The sequence below is a fragment of the Ranitomeya imitator genome, chromosome 7, assembly GCF_032444005.1.
Source record: "Ranitomeya imitator isolate aRanImi1 chromosome 7, aRanImi1.pri, whole genome shotgun sequence".
Taxonomy (NCBI): Eukaryota; Metazoa; Chordata; class Amphibia; order Anura; family Dendrobatidae; genus Ranitomeya; species Ranitomeya imitator.
This window is the reverse complement of record NC_091288.1, coordinates 33,958,692-33,982,877: the sequence shown is the minus strand read 5'-3', so window position 1 is coordinate 33,982,877 and position 24,186 is coordinate 33,958,692. Positions and strand designations below refer to the sequence as shown.

At 39.3% G+C, this 24,186-nt stretch overlaps 1 protein-coding gene across 4 annotated transcripts in view; it reads right to left on the bottom strand.

The window, feature by feature from the left end:
• SLC4A10 (solute carrier family 4 member 10) overlaps positions 1-24,186 on the bottom strand; it is a 241,875-nt gene that overhangs the window by 92,258 nt on the left and 125,431 nt on the right. For all 4 annotated transcript variants that reach the window (XM_069733040.1, XM_069733043.1, XM_069733042.1 and 1 more), the window contains exons 3-4: positions 3,976-4,128; positions 1,188-1,326 (exon numbers count right to left, since the gene is read on the bottom strand). In XM_069733040.1, the coding sequence (XP_069589141.1) occupies positions 1,188-1,326; positions 3,976-4,128 (292 nt within the window). The remainder of the gene's footprint in view (positions 1-1,187; positions 1,327-3,975; positions 4,129-24,186) is intronic.

Genomic DNA, 24,186 nt, shown 5'->3' with positions numbered 1-24,186 from the left:
ATATTGGATTGAAGTTCATTCTCTGTCCTCCATAGTACACGCCTGCGCAAAGCAATCTTGCCTTGTGCAGCCATGTACTATGGAGGACAGAGAATGAACTTCAATCCAATATTGCAGCCAGCATGCAGCCAGCGGGTAAGGAAAGGGTGAATCAAACACCCGAAAACTCCGCCCATATGACCCAAAACCAGTCCCGCCAAATTCAGGTGACAGGTTCCCTTTAAATGTATGTATTTTGGGTTATAAATAACTTTAGTAATTGGGTTTGATTAAAAATAAACTTCTACAGCCACTGTATTACAATATCTATTGCGGGCTGCAGAATGAATTAACTGAGAATTCTTCAGTGAGGTCATTCTGGCGCTGTCATAGCAGAGTTTGTAACTCTTTTATCTGTATTTTTTTGGCTCCCCTTAGCTGATTTATAACAACAGACCACATCAAAGTTGAATGTTCCAGGAAACGATGAGCCAGTAAAAGCCAAATGTTGCAAAAAGTTTACCGAAACCAATTGCAAAAATTATTTTTATCCTGAAATAAATACAGTAAACTACAAAACAAAATGTCTCCAAACTTTGGAACCCCCAATCCTTACTTTTTTATTGAAGAGAATTTAAAGGAACCTTCCTATTTTTATACTTTAACACCATTGCTTACTTTTCACGATCTGTGGGAATTTCACTTCTAGGGTCAACATTAATCACAAGACTAAAATACCCACTAACTACCTGGCAAATACTACTTACTGTAGCACTGCCCTCATCCATGTATTTCAGCTCATTGCTATTCAAGTGCATGTGTCTGTAAATAATATGTACACCCCGATGGATCTCCAACAAGCCACTCATTTCTCATTATCTGGGAGGATCCCAGCAGTTGGAACCCCTCCAATCACACAATGATTCTAGAGTTCCATAATAAACCACTAGGTGCCCCTCTGGCAAACATATACAAAAAAGGGCCCCTGTGAAATAACAATTTATGGGCCCTTTGCAGCCAAAGACCTCCTAAAAATGTAAAATTGCACTTGCCTTGGATGTAGAAATGGTCCGCCCCTGAGGTGCCCTGCATATATTTTTCCTTCATATATTTATTTCTTTTCAGTTCTTACTCTTCTTTTTTATTTTCTAGGTTTATATACTCCTTTATTAATTATAGTATACCTGACGTATTGCATGAATACTGACCTGGCCATCTCTCTCCATTCCGCATCATCTCCGTCACGTAGGCATATTTCATCCAGCTCTGTGAACAGATCATGGGGAATGTGTTCTTCATCATCATCCTCAGTTCCCAGGATGAACTGCACCCTCTGAGACGGCGTGTCTACAACCAACGGGAAAACACAGGAAAGGGTGGAAAATGTAAGGCGCATGCACCCATAAAGCCCCTCTAAGCCCTCAGACTGATTTTGATCAGCATACATAGAGTTGGGTTATTGAACTGTAGAACACAATGAAAAATAAATTCTTTCTTATACATTATTGATCAGGACAAGAAGTTGATTTTTCGCGGCCAGTATGACAGCCCAGTAACATTTAAAGGAGTTGTCTTATAACAGACAAACCCTTCAAACTGCAGTCTGCAAAATCACTCCTGACAAACAGCTAATTTTTCTAATGATGGCCTCAACAGACCAGGTGTCATGCTGCTGCAGTGCAGTATAGCGCAACCTCCATCAGAGGGAGCTTGAGAGGGAAATCAGACTGCGTACACAGAGTAGCACCACAGAGCAGCAGCACAGAAGCTACCAAGTGGCAAGAGAGTGGTCAAAGAAGCTGAGTCAAAAAATAGTCAGATGCAGAAGTACCAAAGGTATCAGCAGTACACGTGGTCAGGAACAAGCCAGGAGGTTCAGTATTGGTCAGAAAAAGATAAGACAAAGACAGAAGGCAGAAGCGAGTCCGAATACAAGCCAAGTCAGAAACCAGAGAATCAAACCAACAAACAGGGAAACGCTGGGAAAAGGGCAGACAGAGGGAGTCAACAGACACAGGGCAAGTCAGGGATCACAGCAGGACAATCAGAGTCCGGTTCACACGCCGAAGGCAGAACTATAGCTGACACCGCCAGCAGGATGCATAGGAGCTAAATAGCAAACCTGAACCCAGAATGAGGCAGAGCAAAGTTAACCCTTGACATGATCCGCCCGGAAAATAGCAGACAGGATTAAACCCTGGAACAGATCATGACACCAGGCACCAGAGTACTATCATGGGAAAATGATGGGGCACAATTAGTGCATGTTGCCCAGCTCCAAGGTTTTTCAAGGCAAGAAGATAATTTCATTAATACTCTCATTATAGCTGATGAGGACCACCTTTATCTAAACGGGTTTGTCAATAAACAAAATATGCATTTTGGGGGGGAAGAGAAAACCCAAGAATACTCTATCAACGTGAGATGCAACCCATAAAAGTAATGGTTTGGTGCGGCGTAAGTGGAGAAACAGTTCTTGGTCCTTATTTCTTTTAGAAAAAAGGCACAAAACGTTTGCAAGGATAATTTTTAGACTGCGAATAATTTCACGAAACTCTAAATTCATTTAGCCTCCACACTCACCTGACCAAACAGACATAATCTACAAAAATAATTTTGAAGTATATTTGTTGTTTATAAAAGAATAAATGTGATTTTTTTTTTAATACATAAAATAGTTTCTATTTTTATATGGTCTAATGGCTTTTAGGCCACCCTGTATTATTGAGTTATGAACAAAATAAATAAAATGTAGGTTACTCTTTCAATCCAAATTAAATACAACAGTATAAGGAGTGCTGCAGACCTGAGCAGGAAGAGGAAATGTGAGGGATGATAGCAGGAAAAAAAAATATTCTGAAATAAAATGCAATGCAGAAAATATATTGTAAAGGACAGAAAAAAAAATCTACAGTTTATCAAACAAACAATCCTAATATATGCAGCACTCAAAAAGTCAGCACCATGGACAGCGGTACATCGATGTCACATGCCCACAATAAGGGTTACATCCAAATATGGCCTAATTACAGAATACTAAAAATCAACTTTTTTGGTTCAGTGTCTCAACATTTCCAAGAGCTCTGCTTGGTGTCAATGAATGAAAATAAGTTTGAAGGGCTGGATTATAATTTCAAACCGGCCTAGTATTTATGAGATTGTAATAAACCAAGCTTGCTCAGCTGTTTCCGTCATTCCCTTAAATCTTATAGTGAATTTGTCACAATACATAATATAAATAACACAAACTGCATACAATATCAAATAATCTATTAGAAATGATGAGGCTATAACTATGATAATCCATGTTAGAATGGCGGTGTAATCCGTTCTGAATGTTTAAGCTCAATCCCACCTAGTCTGATTGGCAGCGCCTCAGTGTACCTCCTCCCTTATACTGCTGCTATCTCACACTGCTCAGGACAAGCTGCAGCTGTCAGTTAGGATGGGTGGGAGGAGACTGAATAAGATTGGACTCATGAGCTTTCTCACTCTTTAGTGAGTGTCATAAAATGCTAATTTTGTAGTTTTTGCACTTACCCAGTGCATCTTATGGGTGAGAATACACAGAAAAAAATGCTGAACAAAATTTTTCCAAATCAGTCAGGAAACTAAAACCAATGCGTGTGCATGAGATTTCTGAAATCTCATAGAATTTGCAGGTACTGTAAAACGCAGTTTAAAATTTGCATTAAAAAAACGCAGCAAAAAAAAAAAAAAAAGCTGCAAAAAAGCAATGCGTGAACACAGCCTTAGACTGTCACAGCGGGTCGACTGAGGGATACTAAGTAGACTAATTTTGTAGTCAGCAATAGACGGTGTAAACAAAGGCAATAAAAGGCAAATTTTTGGGTGGAATTCAATTGTAAAAATTAATTTTAGCCCTATATTTCTGCATTTACAAAAAAAAAATGTCCCTAAAAGTAGATGATCCTCGCCACTGAAATCATCCAGATCATCCAGACTCGTCAATCCACTGGGATAATTGGCTTTTACCATATGTAGGAGAGTCTCGTCCATCTTCTAAACCCGAGTCCCGTTCCCGGTCTCTCTTTTTGTGTTTGTGTCCGCGATGTCGGTGACTGTGACGACGATGACTTTTTCGACCACCAAGAGGTACGTGAACTCCAATAAACAATGTGCGATGTCCTGCAAAAAAAAAATGAAAAAAAAGGGCAGAAGATTAATTATTGCATTAAAATCTATTTTTCTTTAAAAAAAAAAAAGTGACATTCCCTCATAGTCTGCATCGGTTAAATTCATTTTTTTGTTTTTGTTTACAGAGCTTAAAATCCCTGGCTTCCCATTTCCGAGACCTATGGTTAAAGGGGATGTCTGGGATTTGCTTTTAAAAGTTGCCTCATATCCAGAGTTCCTATACACTGAGATCAGAACTATTCCTTAACAATTTCATGAGCGCTGCGAGTAATCACTATAGATGGCGGTCACACATGCATTTATGGTATGGAACTGATAGAGGTGACCACTATGGATCACCGGACAGAGGGGTGGGGATAAAAAGGTGAGTAAAAAAAACTCTGAGAAGATGTAAAGTGCCCTCAAGATGTGTAAAACCTAGTAGAAATCTAGAGGTAGATTAGGTCAATGTGCCGCTGTCACGGGGCTACCGCGACAGAGAGGTTCCAGAGAACCGCAGCGCTCTGGGCCTCGTTCACACACAGTGAACAGAAGCTCTTCACCTATATTCTGACCTGGCTGCTTTGTGCCAGCAGTGCAGGAGTTAACCTTATTGCTGAGTTGCTGAGAGCTGGGTCTTTCTCAGCTGAAGTGGATTTTATAATCTGATCCTCTATAGACCCAGTCCTGACTTCAGCTCTTGTCAGTGATCAGTGCCACTGCCTGGCTTGGAGGTTGAAGGAGCGTAGTGTTGGTGTTGGAGGTTTATTTACAGAGATTGGTGTCTGCTGTTTTAGTTGTATGTTTATCCTGTTTTCCTTCCTAGTTCATTCCTTCTCTTCCCTTCTCTGTGTTTTCTCTGTGGTTGTGTGAGCATTTGGTGAGTTTGAGACTTTTAGTCACCTTGTCTGTGTACCCTGTTATTTGTTGTATTATTACACTGGTGCAGTCCACCTCCTTTGGGGGGAGAGGGGGCCACTGATAGGGCCCGCACAGGAGACAGGGATACGCTGGCGGCTCGGGCCTCATAACCATCATAGGTACCCCCGAGATAAGGGAAAGCCAGGGCCCCATTTAAGTGGTAGGGACAGGTGCAGGTCCCAGTACGCCATCCTGCCCCTTTAACGCCACTTACGGCGTGACAGCTGCCGTGCTCCACTTTCTTAGTGCAGGCGTCAGTCACACATTAGACCACTCAGTTGCTTGTGAAGATCCTCATGGGAGGGGCCTAATTTACAGCGTATGGCTTCTGTTCTGCCTAACAGAGGTAGTATATAACCTTGTATGGTTTGGACTCTGGAGCACAATAAGTGGCATCAAAGATTTTGTCAGCTATTTTTGTGGACAGCATATAAAGCTTTAAAGGGAACCTGTCACCAAATTTTTGCTACCCCACCCAAGAGCAGCATAATGTAGGAAAATAGACCCTGATTCCAGCAATATATCATTGGATACTGCAGTTTTGATAAAATCATTGTTCTCTCTGATGTAGATTTATCAGTTCTCTGAATGCTGAGCTCTGTATAACCCCGCCCACTCCCCTGATTGGCAGCTTTCTGGCTACACTGTCAATTGGCAGAAAGCTGCCAATCAGTGAGGAGGGGGCGTGGCTGGACTATCTGGCTGCAGAACAGGTAGTCCTCTAGTGATGATCTTGTGTTGATAAAACAGTGATATTAGTAAAACTACAACAAGCAACCCAGTAAGCGACACATCGCTGAAATCAGGGTCTCGGCCTCTACATCATGCTACCGTCAGATGAGGTGGCAAAAATCTGGTGACAGATTCCCTTTAAGATGAATGAGAAAATGATCCAATATATTACATTGCAGATTTCTACAAGTTGTGTAATACCGGAAAAAACACTAGAATAATAGTTTTGCAGTTGGGAGAACATTTTCTTTCCCTTGTTGATACAAATGTGCAAAAGAAAAGCGGAAGATCATTAACGGTTCTAAATGAAGTGCATTGAAGTATATAGAAACATATTTCTTAACCCTTGACTGAAACTTACAACGCGGCATAATTACATTTTTATTTTTTTTTGCCGATCTCCCAGCGGTATAGTATAATAATCCGGATGTTGACAACTGTATAATGAACAACTATCTGATAATTTCCACATAGAGATCTCACACGCACCAGATGTTTTCCGAGAAGTTTGGGAATAGTTAGCGCTCCGTGTTCCGGTTCTGGTATTTGAACTAAGTTACAATAAAACATTTGGTAAATGCGCCATTGTCATTATGTGACCTGAGACTGAGAATGGCGGTGCATAAGAACGACTATGTTCACATGTGGCAGCAGGAGCTACAGGAGGAACCGCATGTTCATTTTGGCTGATTTTGTCATGTTTTTTTCCCACACTCTTTTTTTTTTTTTTTTTTAGCAGCCGTATAAATTAATTCTAGAAATTCTGTATAAAATGTGAATTAAATTCCCAACTCTGTTGTTTTTGGAAACAGTCAAGAAGCATGCTCACATTTACATGCATAAGCTGAGCTCCTAGAATACATTGGGACAGTTACTGGCGTTCAAGGTGTATAGCAAAGTGAAGGACCGTCTGAAGAGCAAAATAATAGTGCGCCCATGTCCTCAGTCTATTTCCCCACAGACAGATCTCGGCGTAGTAAACCTATGTTATACTGCAGAGCAGCCGAAAAAAAATTATTGTACCCCTACTTGTCAGAAGAGGAGCAGAGCTTATGGTGGAAATTATAAAAGCAGTATACTGTTAGCTGCCAGATGGAGGAGGAGATTGGTTCTATTTAGAGCCCACCCTTAGCAACGCATGTTCCTTATAGTGGAAATTATAAAATCCCTATAATATTAGCTGCCAGATGGATAAGTAGACCGATTCTATTAAGGCCCCAACCTTAGCAGTACATACTACTTATAGTAGAATTTATGAATTTATATAAAAGATTACAGCTTTTATATAAATTCATAAATTCTGTAATATTAGCTGCCAGTTGGAGGAGGAGATGAGCTCTAAATAGAATCAACCCTTAGCAGCACATACACCTTATAGTGAAAATTGTAAATGCTCTATACTATTAGCTGCCAGATGGATGAGGAGACTGATTCTATTTAGGCCCCAACCTTAGCAGTACATACTACTTATAGTGGAATTTATGAATTTATATGAAAGCTATAATATTAGCTGCCAGTTGGAGGAGGAGATGGGCTCTAACTAGAATCAACCCTTAGCAGCACATACACCTTATAGTGAAAATTTTAAATGCTCTATACTATTAGCTGCCAAATGGATGAGGAGACTGATTCTATTTAGGCCCCAACCTTAGCAGTACATACTACTTATAGTGAAATGTATAAAAAACACTATAATATTAGCTGCCAGATAGAGGGAGGAAATTGATTCTATTTAGAGCCCAACCTTTGCAGCACATTCTGCTTATAGTGGAAATTTTAAATGCTCTATACTATTACCTGCCAGATGGATGAGGAGACTGATTCTTTTTAGGCCACAACCTTAGCAGTACATACTACTTATAGTGGAATTTATAAAAACACTATAATATTAGCTGCCAGATAGAGGAGGAAATTGATTCTATTTAGAGCCCAACTTTAGCAGCACATATTGCTTATAGAAATTATAAAAGCTCTATAATATTAGCTGCCAGATGGATGAGGAGACTGATTCTTTTTAGGCCACAACCTTACCAGTACATACTACTTATAGTGAAATTTATAAAAACACTATAATATTAGCTGCCAGATAGAGGAGGAAATTGATTCCATTTAGAGCCCAACTTTAGCAGCACATATTGCTTATAGAAATTATAAAAGCTCTATACTATTAGCTGCCATATGGATGAGAAGACTGATTCTATTTAGGCCACAACCTTAACATTACATACTACTTATAGTGGAATTTATAAAAACACTATAATATTAGCTGCCTGATGGAGGAGGAGACTGATTCTAGTTAGAGCCCACCCTTAATAGCATTTATTAGAAGTACAAAGTGGGATTCAAAATACTAGAACAAAATTACTTTACAGATTACTTTAGAACTGAAAAACAATATATGTTGTTATTGGGATCACTAGTATCTCTTCTCCTAAGGGGGTTGTCCCTCCTATATTCATCACGTATCTAAGTAAGTGATAACTATATGATGAGAAGGTGTTGACTCCTGGGACCCTCACTGATCACAAATATGAATGTCTCATGTCTCTGGGAATAGGGTCAAATATGCACCCAACCTAAGAACCCATAGAAGTGAATAGAGAGGTGACTGGTCACACATGCACACTACTACGCAATTTGCATGAGGGACTCCCAAAGTCCATACTTGTGATTGGTGGGGGCTCCCAGTAATCAAATCCTCCACTGATCATACAATTATCACCTATTCTGTAAATAGGCTAAATAATTACCAGGATACTCGCATTAATTAAAGCTTGATGCACCTCACCCAGACTACAGACTGTCCACCCTGGAAGTCTCCTGGGGTCCATATCTCTAACATATACCGTATACGTATACGGTAAGTGGTGTGCTAAATTGACACCTTTTCAATTGTTTTTTTTCACAAAATAACTTAAGATGTCACCTTTATTCTTCATCTTTAGTTTTGCTCCCAGAGTGCCAAATTATTGGCCAAATTCAAAGTTGTTTATTCTAGTTGGCCCTCGCTTCATTTCAGCATAAACTTTGGAGGGAATTTATCAAGACTTTTGTCTTCTGTCTTTTTTTCGGGCAAAAAGTTGTAAGTTTAGCTACACATGATGTGTAAAAAAAAAAAACCTGCCACCATTTTGCACCACTTTAGACACTGCATGAGAAAATGGATGTGGCTAGCTATGCAAATGATAGCGAAAAATAATAAAATATTAATAATAAAACCAATTTTAAGGAATATTTATGAATTGCAAGGTAAAAAAAAAATGCAATTTTTATTGTAGTACAGTTGGCATAAAAACGAAAGATGCAGCTTTAGAGAGAAGTATATAAGGATGCGTTAAATTTGCATTATAAAACGTTGACAAATTTAGCGTAAATAAAGGCAAGGCAGCCCCATGTAAAACTGGCATCGGAAATTTCTTTTGTTATACATTTCCCTTTATAACAGTTTTTTTTCATATGATCTCTAAAATTGGAAAAAAAAAATGTTATGAGTTGCTATCGGTTCTTATTTGCTGTTGGTAATTTTCTTTTTCTGCTTTACAATTGACCTTAGGTGACTGGTAATGCTCTCCTAATTCTCAGAATCGTACACCCTGCCTCCACCACGGATATCCTGTGGTCTGAAAAACACTCACTTGAATTGAAATCTTGGTAATTTCTTTTAAATCTCATAATCTTTCCATACATTGTAAACAAATGCTGAATCTATATGTTCTGTACACTGCACCCAGATATTAATGAGAACGACTGACCTATTCTACCATGTCACCTTCAGCAACCGCTTGCAAATTAAAGAGCGTAATTAAAGCAGAACACATTTCTGGAATAGCTGAGACAAAAGTATATTGTTCGCGTAAAATCTACACACAGGGACTATAAGCTGCTCTTAAAACACTTCAGGTTTACTGCGTTCTTTATTAGTTATTTTCTTATTTAAAAATTCACAATTTTGGCAGGTAAAAACTGTAATTTAATTTAATTTTATTTTTTTTCAATTTTTAATAGATCACAAAAAAAAGAAAGATCTATAGACGAGACCTGTCTATATTCACAATTTCTTTGGGGGTTTAGAGACGTTACAAGCCAGAGCCCCTGCTATGGTGGACCAAGCCTTGGCTGATATAATTGCCCAATTTTTTTTTTAGAATGCCCATTATGTACTGTTAGATTGGTCCCGCAGTGACCGGACTAGATTTTCCCAACTGAAAAAAAAAAATGTTTGGCCAATTAAAGAATTTTGAATTGGGACTTTGGAACCTTGGCGATTGGTTCATTGCCCAGTCAGTTCTCTACAGACGAGGGATTAGCTTCATGAAATACTCACTTGAAGGAGTAATTTACAAAGGAACATGAATTGCTTGACAACCTTCAAATCTGTTAAATGGGTTGTCCGGAATAATTATTTTTTTTATTCATTGGGTTGCAGCTATTAAAAATAATATGCGCAATAATTGTGCTTGCAATTACTTTATTTGTACATTGCGCACTTTACTTGTCGTGTGGCAGGCTGCTGGCAATCTTCTCAGCAGCTCTTCCTTCACCCTGGCACATATTCACAGTGTATGTCACTGCCCCTTCTCATGATCATGTTTCTTGGCAGCAAATGCCTTGTTTGGTAAGTAACTGAGTAGGCAACAATCTTGCAGCCTACTCTCTCAACTAAGAAATGGACCTGAATAGCAAATGATGAGCTCTAATGGACATGACTGTCACAAGTTTTATAACAATTATTTAAATATAACATAAAAAAGAATTGTACATAGGCTTGCCCTCTTACCCACAATAACCCTCTAAGGACCAGTGATAACTCTTTAGTAACTGGTTATCCATTACTGGTCGCAATATGGCTTTATAATTCCTTCGTACAGATTGTGGCTCGTGACCGTCTCTCAAAGCGCAATGTGGCTCTCGAGTTGAAAAAAAGGTTGGGGACCCATGTTCTAGATGAAGCATTTCCCCAAGCCCGGCCTGGTACCATTTTGAAAAAGACAGTAACTTAATTACAAAAAAAGAATTATCTTTCATTACATTTCTTTTAAGACCAAAGTCGTAGACTACATTTACTGCATTCACACCAAGGTGGTACATTTGAGAGCACTGTGATATTATCTACAAATATTACCATAATGATTTCATTACATCCAACAGATGTTCCTTGCTGGAAGTGAAGAGGTTGGATTAGTGGTGCAATGAGCGACTCGCTTTCTAAAACTAAACTCTTGAGGACAATCTGGTACTGATTTTCTAGTGTCTTGCGATATACAGAATTAAAAACTGCTATTGTGTGCCCATGGATGTAGACTTCATGCATTTACCCATAGAACAAATTCAGAATCTGGTACCTACAGACACACACAGTGTCTGAATTGAAAGGGCTTCTCCAGTCTTAAGCTACAAGTCTAGGTGACCGAAGACTTGTAAATCGTCACGTCACGCACACCTATCGATGAAGTGTGTGCAGTTGCTCTTAGACCCATCTGAATAGCTGTGATCATAGTTTCCTAGGACCTCTAGCAGGAGAAATCACATATCCTTCATGAATCTTCTCTTCAAAAGTGTCTAGATGCAACACTCCATAGATATCTGCTGCAGAAGTGTCAAACAAAAACTTTTGCGACAGCCTTAAAAAAGTTGTCCAATCATTTCTGTGAAGCAACTGTGTCGTTATTTCCTTTGTCCCTCGCCGGATGTCGCTTACTCAGTTCTAATGATGACTTGTTGACATGCTATGTGGCCACTACGGCCAATCACTGGCTGTAGCAGTGACATGTCGACTACGCCGAGGTCCCATGTGAATGGAGGGGCCAGGTGAATAGGTGATGGAAGACCACAAAAGAGACAGGAAATTGGTAAGCCAACCATTACCCCATTAGTTACTGTACACCATTGTTAGCTGTTTAAAAAAATATATACATATGTGGAGAAAATTGTTGTTCTGTTGGTACCCTTCTGGTAAAGTTAAAAAAAATAGCATCACAGGTGTCAACAACTTGGAATCAGTTAGTTGCCTATTTGTAGGGTGAAAAGTAGTCATTGTGATATTTTGAATCATAGAATCACAGAATCATAGAATTTTAGAGTTGGAAGGGACCTCCTGGGTCATCTGGTCCAACACCCAGCTCAAAACAGGATTCACTAAATCACCTCAGACAGATGTATGTCCAGCCTCTGTTTGAAGAATTACATTGAAGGAGAACTCACAACCTCTTGTGGCAGCCTGTTCCACTCATTGATCCCCCTAACTGTCAAAAAGTCTTTTTCTAATATCTAATCTGTGTCTCCTCCCATTCAGTTTCATCCCATTGCTTCTAGTCTTTCCTTGAGCAAATGAGAATAAAGATGATCCTTCTACAATGTGACAGCCCTTTAGATATTTGTAGACAGCTATTAAGTCTCCACTCAGTCTTCTTTTTTACAAGCTAAACATTCCTAAATCCTGTAAATGTTCCTCATAGAACTTGGTTTGCAGACCAGTCACCATTCTGGTCGCTCTTCTCTGAACTTGCTCCAGTTTGTTGATGTCTTTTTTTAAATGTGGTGCCCAAAACTGGACACAGTATTCCAGATGAGGTCTGACCAAAGAGGAGTAGAGGGCAATAATGACTTTGCGTGATCTAGACTGTATGCTTCTGTTAATACGTCCCAGATTTGTATTTGTCATTTTTGCTGCTGCATCACACTGTTGACTCATGTTCAGTCTGTGATCTATTAGTATACCCAAGTCTTTTTCACATGTGCTGTTGCTTAGCCCTATTACTCCCATTATGAATATGCTTTTTTTCATTTTTATTGCCCAGATGTAGTACTTTGCATTTTTCCCTGTTAAAAATCATTGTTAGTTGCTGCCCACTGCTCCATTTTATTTATATCTTTTTTAATCCTTTTTCTCTCTTCTCTAGTATTAGCTATCCCTCCTAGCTTTGTGTCATAAACAGATTTAATCAGTTTACCCTTAATTCCTTCATCTAAATCATTGATAAAGATGTTGAACAACACAGGGCCCAGAACAGAGCCCTGTGGTACCCCACTTGAGACGTTCTTCCAACTGGATGTGCAGCCATTTATGACCGCTCTTTGGGTCCGATCACTAAGCCAGTTATGAATCCACCTAACAGTTGCCTTGTCCATTCCATACTTAGTCATTTTTTCAATAAGGATTGTGTGAGATACTTTGTCAAATGCTTTGCTGAAGTCAAGATATACTATATCTACAGCATTTCCCTGATTCACCCAGTCAGTAATTCTGTCATAGAAGGAAATTAAGTTAGTCTGACATGACTTATTAGTTACAAACCCATGCTGACTCTGTTTAATCACTTCATTCTTATCCAGGTACTTACATACATGTTGTTTAATAATTTGTTCAAAGATCTTTCCTGGTATAGAAGTCAGACTCACCGGCCTATAGTTCCCTGGGTCCACCTTCTTCCCCTTTTTGAAGATAGGAACAACATTTGCTCTTCTCCAGTCTTCTGGGACTTCTCCTGTTCTCCAAGAATTTTCAAAGATTGTGATATCTCCTTCAGTACTCTGGGGTGTAATTCATCTGGACCGGAGACTTGAATTCATTTATGTTAGCTAAGTGTTTCCTCACTATCTTTCTGTTTAAAGATATCCTGGATTCTTCTAATCCCTTAATAGGACAGTGAAAATCAGTTGATGTTAGATTTTCTTTCTGAGAGAAAACAGATGCAAAATAGGAATTTACAAATTCGGCCTTCTCAACATCCTTTCTTACCATTTCATTATGTTCATGCTGTAAAAATCCTATAGCATCTTTGATATTTTCTTTCACTTTTGACATATCCCCAAAATCCTTTTTTATTGCTTTTGATGTCTCTTGCAAGCATTAATTCATTGTCAGCTTTAGCTAATCTGATTTGTGCCCTGCAGGTTCTGCAGACAGCAGTATGTTCTTCTTTAGATATGCCTCCCTCTTTCCATTTGATAAACATTTATTTCTTCCTTTTTAGCATGTGTTTAAGTTCTGTGTTCATCCATCCTAGTTTCCGTAAATGTCTTCCTATTCTTCCCTCTTTTCGGAATTGTTAACGATTGTGCTTTGAGAATCTCATTTTTCAAGATTTCCCATCCTTCCTGGACATTTTTGTCCTTAAGGATATCCAGCCATTGGATCCTTCCGATTCTGTGAGTCCCTTAAAATCTGCCTTTCTGAAATCTAACCTTGACGTCTGAGTCCCACAGGTCTTGATCTTCTAGTTATCCAAAATTCTAAAATAGAATGGTCGCTACCTCCTAGGGTCCCAGCCACTCTTACCTCCCCAACCATTTCCTCCCTGTTTATAAGGATTAGATCCAAGGTAGCAGATCCCGTTGTTTTCTCTCCTACCTTTTGGAACATAAAATTGTCAGCAAGAGAGGATAAGAATGTGCTTGACCTGTTAGTTTTGCCTGAGAGAGATTCCCAACAAATGTCTGGATAGTTGAAATCTCCCATGACAACTGTGTCATATTTTTTGGAGAACTTGGCCATTTGATGCATAAAGAGTTCATCCATATCTTCAGCTTGCACAGATGGTCTGTAGTAAATGCGTACAATCGTGTCCTTTCCGTTGTTCTCTCCTTGTATTCTTACCCAAACAGTTTCCACAGAACTCCCAGTCTCTGAAGCTTCAATCTCTGTGCAGATATATGCTTTTCTATATACAATGCGACACCTCCTCCTCGTTTATCCAGTCTGCTTCTTGCTTGTTGTATCCTTCTAGCCTTGTATTCCATTCATGTGTATCGTCCCACCAAGTTTCAGTTATTCCAATGACATCATATTTCTTCTCCTGTGTTAGTAGTTCCAATTCTCCTTGTTTGTTGCCCATGCTTTGTACATTCGTATAGAAACATTTTAGTTTGTGATTGGTTTCTCTTTCTCCAGTATTTTTATTAATTAGATTTTTTTGTCTTTGTTCTTCCCTTCCACTTCTAATAGCCGAGTTCTCAATAGTATTTGTCATGTGTAAGGCTTTTTCTGGCCTTTTGATTCCCTTCCCACTTCGTTCTACTTTAAAGCTCTCCTGATGAGTGCAGCAAGGCGACTTCCAAATACATGTTTTCCAGTCTTCATAAGGTGCACCCCATCTCTAGCAAGTAGTCCATCGTATAGGTAATTCACTCCGTGATCCAGAAATCCAAATCCGTGTTGACGGCACCATCGACGTAGCCAGTTGTTCACCTGCAGAATCTTACTCAACCTCCTTGTTCTATCGCCATCCACTGGAAGGATGGAAGAGAAGACCACCTGCACTCCCAGTTCTTTCACTTTTTTACCCAAGTTTTCAAAGTCACTGCATATGGTTTCCAGGTTGTTTCTTGCGGTGTCATTTGTCCCCACATGTATTAGCAGGAATGGGTAGTCATCTGTAGGTCTGAAGAGTCCTGATATCCTGTCAGACACATCTTTAATTTTGCACCTGGAAGACAGCACATTTCTCTTGAGGTTATATCTGGTCTGCAGATTGCGGCCTCTGTTCCTCTCAACAGGGAATCCCCCATAACCACAACTTTCCGTTTCTTCCTCATAACACTTTTCTTTCTCCATCCAGGAGGACTCTGAGGTATGTATTCGTCGTTCGTCGTTCTCCTGTGTGAGAACCTGGTACTGGTTCCTGAGCAGTATGGGTGCTGACTGCCTCTTGATCCTCCTGCTTCTCTGGGTCACAAGCTTCCATTCTTCTGTTTCTTCAGATGCACTTTGAATTTCTTATTTTTCTGTAGCATGTTGTGTACCACACTGAACATGGACCAAAAAAAAATAGCTAAGGAGAGAGTTGTCTCAGGAGATCAGAATGAAAATTATAGACAAACATGTTAAAGGTAAAGGCTGTAAGACCATCTCCAAACAAACTGATGTTCTTGTTACTACAGTTGCACATATTATTCAGAAGTTTAAGGTCTATGGGAATGTAGCCAACCTCCCTGGATGTGGCCACAGGAGGAAAATTGATGACAAATAAAACAGACAGATAATACGAATGGTAACAAAAGAGCCCAGAAAAACTTCCAAAGAGATTAGAGGTGAACTCCAAGGTCGAGATACATCAGTATCAGATCGCACCACTCACTGTTGTCTTGGCCAAAGTGGACTTCATAGAAGACGACCGAGGTGGAAACCACTGTTGAAAGCAGATCATAAAAAAGTGAAACTGGAATTTGCCAAAATGCATATTGATGAACCACAAAGCTTCTGAGAGAATGTCCTTTTGGACGGATGAGACAAAACTGGAGCTTTTTGGTGTCGCATCAGCTCTATGTTCATAGACACAAAAGTGAAGCCTACAAAGAAAGCACATTGTAGCTTCTGTGACACATGGAGAAGGCTTAGTTATGTTCTGGGGCTGCTTTGCTACATCTTGCAGGGGGTGTCTTGAATCTGCTCAAGCTACATTAAAATTTCAAGACTATCAAGTCATTCTGGAGTGAAATGTGCTGCCCATCGTGAAGAAGTTTAGTCTGAGTCGCAGGTCATGGATTAATGACCCGAAACACAGATAAAAACATGCAGGAATAGCTAAGAGCAAAGTATTGGACTATTTATTCATATAAAGTAAGCTCTGGAGGCAGATTCGAAGGCAGATCTATGTCCGGCCCCATAGATCTTAACAGCTCATTTACATATTAAGAAAAATGTGGATTTCTCTAGAATAAGAAATCATATTGCAGATATCAAGTTATCATTTTATTCAGCTTGCTATGACCTGTATGGTCATATAGACGGCTTAGGTGGGTTGATCCTACTGACATATTCATAGGCCATAGGTCGTATGCCCGCACTCCACATGGGTTCCGGTACTGAGCCCGCATGTTTTCCGGCACATGTCAGCTGATTTTACGTGCAGCATATTAGTGAAAAAAAAAATTAATCTGTGAAAAGATTTTAATCGTTGTACTCAATGAATCATGAAAGTACTATATAGTTAATAAGTAAAATGTGAGAAGCAATTTACATTGAAAAGTTGGGAACAAAAAGATAATTAAAACATGTAAAAATTTGAGTAATGCGTCCGGAGGCAAATAAAAAAAAAAATCTCCAAATGTAATGGTTAGAAAGCGATAATTTTAGTGATTATATTAACTTTACGCTGCTTTGTAATGAACAGAACTGTGTCTCATTATTAGATATGTGTTAACTCATTTGTGGATAATCAACAGGCAAAAGATGGAAAGGTCATTTACAAAGTGTGCAAACTGTACAGCGTGTACGATTAGAAGGGTTTAAAGGAAAAATATATTAAAAGTGTCTCTAACTTTTTAATAGGAGTCGTCTTACTACAGATATTGGTGGCATAGAAATAGGCTATAATGGCAATGACCAATTGGTAGTTGTCGATGTGGCAATGATGTCATGAATGTTCTTTGCCATTGCTGCTCCAAAGCTCAACCTGGCTTTCATTTAAAAGACTTATGGTCGAATGCGACCATGCATTCTTCCAAATCAGTTGAACAGAGTCAAGAGAATCTAAAATTGCTTAGTGCTTTCCGGGAGATATTGCCACTTTCTTCTGCAGGCTTTAACACTAGAAGTCCCAGAGAGGGGTCATTTAACATTTCTACCTTTGGAACCTTTGGAGCTTGAAATTTCTGGGACTTCTAGTGTTAAAGTAGTGGTAGAGCGGTTAAACTTCCTGAGCCCCGGTGCAACAACTAATCACTGCTATCTTCATATGCGGAAGAGAGGTCTTTAGACATCCACAGGTGCCAGCGCCTGCTACCTTGGAATTCCCTAGAGTTGTGCCCCTAAACAGTTGGAACATCATGACAAGTTACTAGTTCCAGAACCTAAAGCAGCTCTCTCTAGTGTACTATATGTGCCACAACACATCGGATGGTGATGCATGGGTCCAGCAAATTCCGGGCTCCAAGAAGTCCAATATTCCCAAGGCAGCAAGAGTAAGCAGGGTGCGCCTGTACAGAAAGACATGACTGGAGCATGAAGGAAAAAGAGGGAGTGCAGAGGAGAAAATGTGGGACAGCCCGCTAAGTAGTGCATCAGTACTGAGCCGGCTGCCAGTCAGTGCCAGGGCGAGGTTACAGTGAGAGGAAACATCTCTGAAAATAGCATTATATTAACATTTCTATTTATAAATATAAATATATATATATATATATATATTTGTACACTTTGGAAAACCATTATAAATGATTATGATATAAGAGATCCATGTCTACAGCCCATAATTCTAACAAAGACATTAACTGCATTAACATTGACCTGGAAAATGATGATAATTACAGTCATAATAATCTGTATAAGTTTCTTCAACTTCAAAAATATTACAGACACCTCAAATTTTTTTTTTTTACGATCAGGACAAAAAAGTGTCCTACATTTACGGACTGTCCAGGAATTTGGCAACCCTGATCCTAACCATTTGATGACCTTGTACTTTGAGCACATCATCTAACTTCACTCATAATTCAGATTTCAGGGCTTCCATTCGATGAGATAGAGGCTGTCTTAACAGAGATCATCAAGAAAAATAAGTATCGGGATTCTTGGCCAAATCATCTCTATTTTTCCATTTCAGCACTGACTAGATTGAAGTTCGCATTGTAAATATTTCAGAAAAAAAGACAATCATAAGGGTATGTGCACGTGTAGATGGAACCTCTGCGGATTTTTCCGCACCTGTTTTTAGAAATTCGCAGGTAAAAAGCACTGCGTTTTACCTGCAGATTTACTGAGGATTTACCGCGGATTTTATGCGTTTTTGTGCGGATTCCACCTGCGGTATTACACCTACGGATTCCTATGATGGAGCAGGTGTAAACCGCAGCGGAATTCGCACAAAGAATGAACATGCTGGGGAATAAACAACACAGTTTTTTCCGCAGCATGTGCACTGCGGATTTTGTTTTCCATAGGTTTACATGGTACTGTAAACTCCTTGAAAACAGCTGAGGGTCCACAGCAAAATCCGCAACGTGTTCACATAGCCGAAGGAATATGGAGAATGTCAGCAACATGGGTAAAATAACAGAAATTGTTAACACTGCACAGCCAAAAGACCTAAGAACACACGAGTCAGCTTTGAGTCTGTAGCATCATAGGCATCAAAACCTGCTTAAGGGAATGCGTCATCAAAAAATGACAACTTATATTTAAATCAGGTTTATGTTTTAAATATATATATATATATATATATATTTTTTTTTTTTTTTTTTTTTTTTTTTTTTTTCTGGGCAATAGTTGTTTTCTATTATCACAATCTTTATTAAAAGTAAAAATTACAAATCTTGCAATATTCACACTGACCACTGGAGACATTTTTTAGACAGTAACTTCATATTGTTTCACGAAATGCACTTGTACATTAGCCAAAATAAACAATCTCCTCCCTTATATTAAGTATTGAAGCATCTAATGAGCATGTGCAGAGGTCATCATGCAGGAAGGAGGAGCGGGGTAAAATGTGATATCACCTATTGTGATTGGTGGATCCTGTGTTATCATATCGTCAGTTAATATCACAAACAATATAAACCAATGAAAATTCTAAAGATAATAGTCTAAAAAACATTCTGGAAAAAAATACCAAAACCAAGCTTCTCTAGATCCCTTAAGACGGCTACAAGAAAAGCGGTTATTCAGCCAACCCACTGATGGATGCATATAGAAGAGGGCCACTGTGCAAGAACAATATATGGGCTCTTTGTGGTTCATCGTAAGGCACAATTCCATCTGCTTTGGTGGTATAAATGGGCCCCCTAACCTCTTGGGCCACCATACATCTGAAAAGGTTCAACCAATGACATGTCCGCCCCTGGACCAACCACTTTGACTCCCCACCAACCCATATGCAGTCATGGACAAAAGTGTTGGCACCCTTGAAATTGTTTCAGAAAATGACTTATTTATCCCAGAAAATTATTGCAATTACAGATGTTTTGTTACACACGTTTATTTTCCTTTGGGTGTATTGGAACAACACAAAAAAGCAGTGAAAAAAAGGCAAATTGGACAGAATTTCACACAAAACCTCCAAAATGGGCTGGACAAAACTGTTGGTATGTTTCCAAAATTGTGGGAAAACAACTTTGTTTTAAGCATGCGATGCTCTGCACGTAACAAGTAATAAGTGTGGGCAATATGAAAATCACACCTGAAACCAGATAAAAAGGGGAGAAGTTGACTCAATATTTGCATTGTGTGTCTCTGTGTGCCCCATTAAGCATGGAGAACAGGAAGAGGAGAAGAGAACTGTCTGAGGACTTGAGAACCAAAATTGTTGGAAAAAGTAGGTCACAAGTCCATCTCCAGAGATCTTGATGTTCCTTTGTGCATGATGTGCAACATAATCAAGAAGTTTACAATCTAAGGCACTGTAGCTAATCTCCCTGGATGTGGTCAACAGAGAAAAATTGATGAAAAAGAAGCCAGGGTCCAGATAAAGGTCATTAAGGGCCGTAAACAGCCTGCGGGCCTGATGTTCCCCACCCCTGCAGTAGCTCGTACAATAGTTTCCTATGGACTTTAATGGGAATGTCCACATTGGACACCTCATCTTAGATTGTGGATTATTAAGGATCAGAGAAGATAATGAATGAGACTAAAGCATTGTGAAGCCTATTACAGATTCATCTCTGTAGATTCTTAATGGTGACCATTGGAGGCAGAGATAACTATACTGCACCGTTCAGGAGCTTTGGCTACTAAATTAATCGAAATCACAGAGCTTTAACTATATAATGTAATATAGTGTTACTAATTAAAAACGATTTGTGTAATGAAGCCCGAACATCCCACAAGTTATGTGTGGTTCCAAGATTCTGTATACACTGGTAATAGCGGGTGCTCCTGAAAAACAATGATAATTGGAGACTGCTTTACTTATAAGTGCACAATTATTGTTAATACCATCTGGTTTCATTTCATTTGGAATTAGAAAAGTTCATTCCACAGACTGAACAAGCTGCTGATCACGGCTCAAGATCGCACAACATCATATCCTATGCCCAGCATGTATCTGTGCACCTAAGAAGGAAAATGAGCATTACTGCTAACAGCTCAGCCTATACAGTAAAAATAGCATGGTAAGTAAATTCACTTTTCTCAGCCTATTCAGTTAAAGTAGCATGGAAAGTAAATTCACTTTTCTCAGCCTATACGGTAAAAGTAGCACGGAAAGTAAATTCACTTTTCTCACCCTATACAGTAAAAGTAGTATGGAAAATAAATTCACTTTTGTTAGCCTATACAGTAAAAGTAGCACGGAAAGTAAATTCACTTTTCTCAGCCTATTCAGTAAAAGTAGCACGGAAAGTAAATTCACTTTTCTCAGCCTATTCAGTAAAAGTAGCACGGAAAGTAAATTCACTTTTGTCAGCCTATACAGTAAGAGTAGCACGGAAAGTAAATTCACTTTTCTCAGCCTAGTCAGTAAAAGTAGCACGGAAAGTAAATTCACTTTTCTCAGCCTATTCAGTAAAAGTAGCACGGAAAGTAAATTCACTTTTGTCAGCCTATACAGTAAGAGTAGCACGGAAAGCAAATTCACTTTTCTCAGCCTATACAGTAAAAGTAGCATGGAAAATAAATTCACTTTTCTCAGCCTATACAGTAAAAGTAGCACGGAAAGTAAACTCACTTTTGTCAGCTTATACAGTAGTTGTTCTCTCTGTACAGGTCAAAATACAAACTTTTCCAAAAACGCACATAACTAAGGCCTCAGTCAGATGTCTGGGATTTTTCTCCTATGTAGAAACACGGACTGCTGTTCATCAATTCAATTTCCATCAGTGTATGGTCGGCATGTCAATTCTTTCCTTAAGAGTTTCACCAATCATTTTTCATTTATGAAAAAAAAGCTGCAAAGTTTATCCTATTCATCCGCCTATCGGCCTCTCCTAGGTGCAGATGGTTGTAGAGAGAATCAGGTCGATTATGCAAATGGATGTTCTTATGGCTTTCTTTATCGTTTTCAACTCTTTAATACTTACCTTCCTTATATTGTGGGGCTCCTTCTCCTATATGGGATATATTCTGTCATTGACGATAATTCAGTGTGTCTTATTTGACAAGACAATGCAGGTTGTTTGATTTCATAGATCAATCTTCATTACACAATTTATGAGACTGATCTCCTATATGTATTCACATTCATGATGCAAAAGATATAGGGATTACCCATTCTATGTCATCTCTTAACGGAGGCTAGTGATATGCAACTGATTGTATAATATATTACTGGCATTGTATTTAATTAGTACCTGTGTTTCTTTTGTTGATTCCCATTATGTAGATTTTTAGGTGAATTCACTATGCATTTAATGCATTTTATTACATTATACTGGGGGTTACTAGTTGGTGACATACGTCACTCTAATTAATTTTGGATGTATGGTATTTTTTGTTCTCTCATATCTTCTTACATGTACAGTACAGACCAAAAGTTTGGACACACCTTCTCATTTAAAGATTTTTCTGTATTTTCATGACAATGAAAATTGTACATTCACACTGAAGGCATCAAAACTATCAATTAACACATGCGGAATTATATACTTAACAAAAAAGTGTTAAACAACTGAAATTATGTCTTATATTCTAGGTTCTTCAAAGTAGCCACCTTTTGCTTTGATGACTGCTTTGCACACTCTTGGCATTCTCTTGATGAGCTTCAAGAGGTAGTCACCAGGAATGGTCTTCCAACAATCTTGAAGGAGCTCCCAGAGATGCTTAGCATTTGTGGCTCTTTTGCCTTCACTCTGCGGTCCAGCTCACCCCAAACCATCAGTGTTATGACTAGGCAATTCAGTACCACAGTGGACATAGAGGTCAGAGCACATACAGTGATCTGACAATAACCCAAAAACATAGAACGAGCTCTGAGACGTGGGAACTCTGTTGACCGCAATCCCTGATCCTCTCCAACAAACACTAGAGGCAGCCGTGGATTGCGCCTGTCATGATCTGTACTTTTTCCCTGTCCTGTATTTGAATAATATGCCATTTGATGTATGTAACTGTTCACTGGTTTCTATTAGCTGTAATTTATGTATTCTCTTGTGCTGGGAGTTCACCTGTAACAATATGTCTCCTTCCCCCAATACTTGCAGCCCTAAGCTCTAATGTAATTAAGCTTTGTCAACATCACTAGTGGAGGAATAGCCATTCTTCCTCACAGCAGGTGGCTAGTCAAATGTACATATTACATAGACTGCCTGGAGCCCACCAGTCTAGAATCTTCTGGTGGACCCAACCATTGAATAGAAGGTGTAACCCCTACCCCTTCATGGGCGGATCCCAGGAGCTCAGACAATCCATTCTTATTTTGAGATCAGATGTGAGTTGATCCTTGAAGGAGAAGGAGTGGGGATTCTTAGCTGAGAACAAACAACCCAGCATAGCCAGCCACTAGACTCTAAAACTTAACATTTAATATGTATACCTCTAAAATTATGTGTACTTTAAAAACAATTTGGTGCTCATGTTTAAACGTGCACTAGACAAGAAAAATGGCATGATCTCACCCAATTGCTGTCTCTCTTCTTGTTATAGATTCTTGTGCTTATTGAGAGCACGGCATGGGACGGAGACCAATAGACCTTTTCCAATGGGGGGGAGAAAAAAAAAATATATATATATAGGTAGGTGGGGGGGAAGGGTTTGAAGCTATCTTCCCTGTCGTGCCCCGTGTATAAGACTCCCGCCCTAACAAGGGCAGTCCCCAAGTTTGAGCCTACTTAGTGAAGCCCTTTAGTTAGTATAACCACCCTGGATGATATGTCCTCTTTCTCCATGTCCTGCCTTATCCTCACATGGAGGACGCCGCTGAATGAGGTTATGTCTGCCACTGCAGAATACCTCCACTAACCTGGACATTTAACCTGGACATTTTATTCCCCTGATGAACCCCCGTAACGGGGAGGGAAACGCGTTGGGAAGAGAAAGAGGACATATCATCCAGGGTGGTTATACTAACTAAAGGGCTTCACTAAGTAGGCTCAAACTTGGGGACTGCCCTTGTTAGGGCGGGAGTCTTATACACGGGGCACGACAGGGAAGATAGCTTCAAACCCTTCCCCCCCACCTACCTATATACAGTATATATATATTTTTTTTTTTTCTCCCCCCCATTGGAAAAGGTCTATTGGTCTCCGTCCCATGCCGTGCTCTCAATAAGCACAAGAATCTATAACAAGAAGAGAGACAGCAATTGGGTGAGATCATGCCATTTTTCTTGTCTAGTGCACGTTTAAACATGAGCACCAAATTGTTTTTAAAGTACACATAATTTTAGAGGTATACATATTAAATGTTAAGTTTTAGAGTCTAGTGGCTGGCTATGCTGGGTTGTTAGTTAAAAGTGGTCAGACGTGATTAGGAACGATACGTTCTGGTTTCTTTCTTTTTTCCTGCTGAATTCACACGATTCTTAGCTGAGGCAAGACCCCATGTCCATC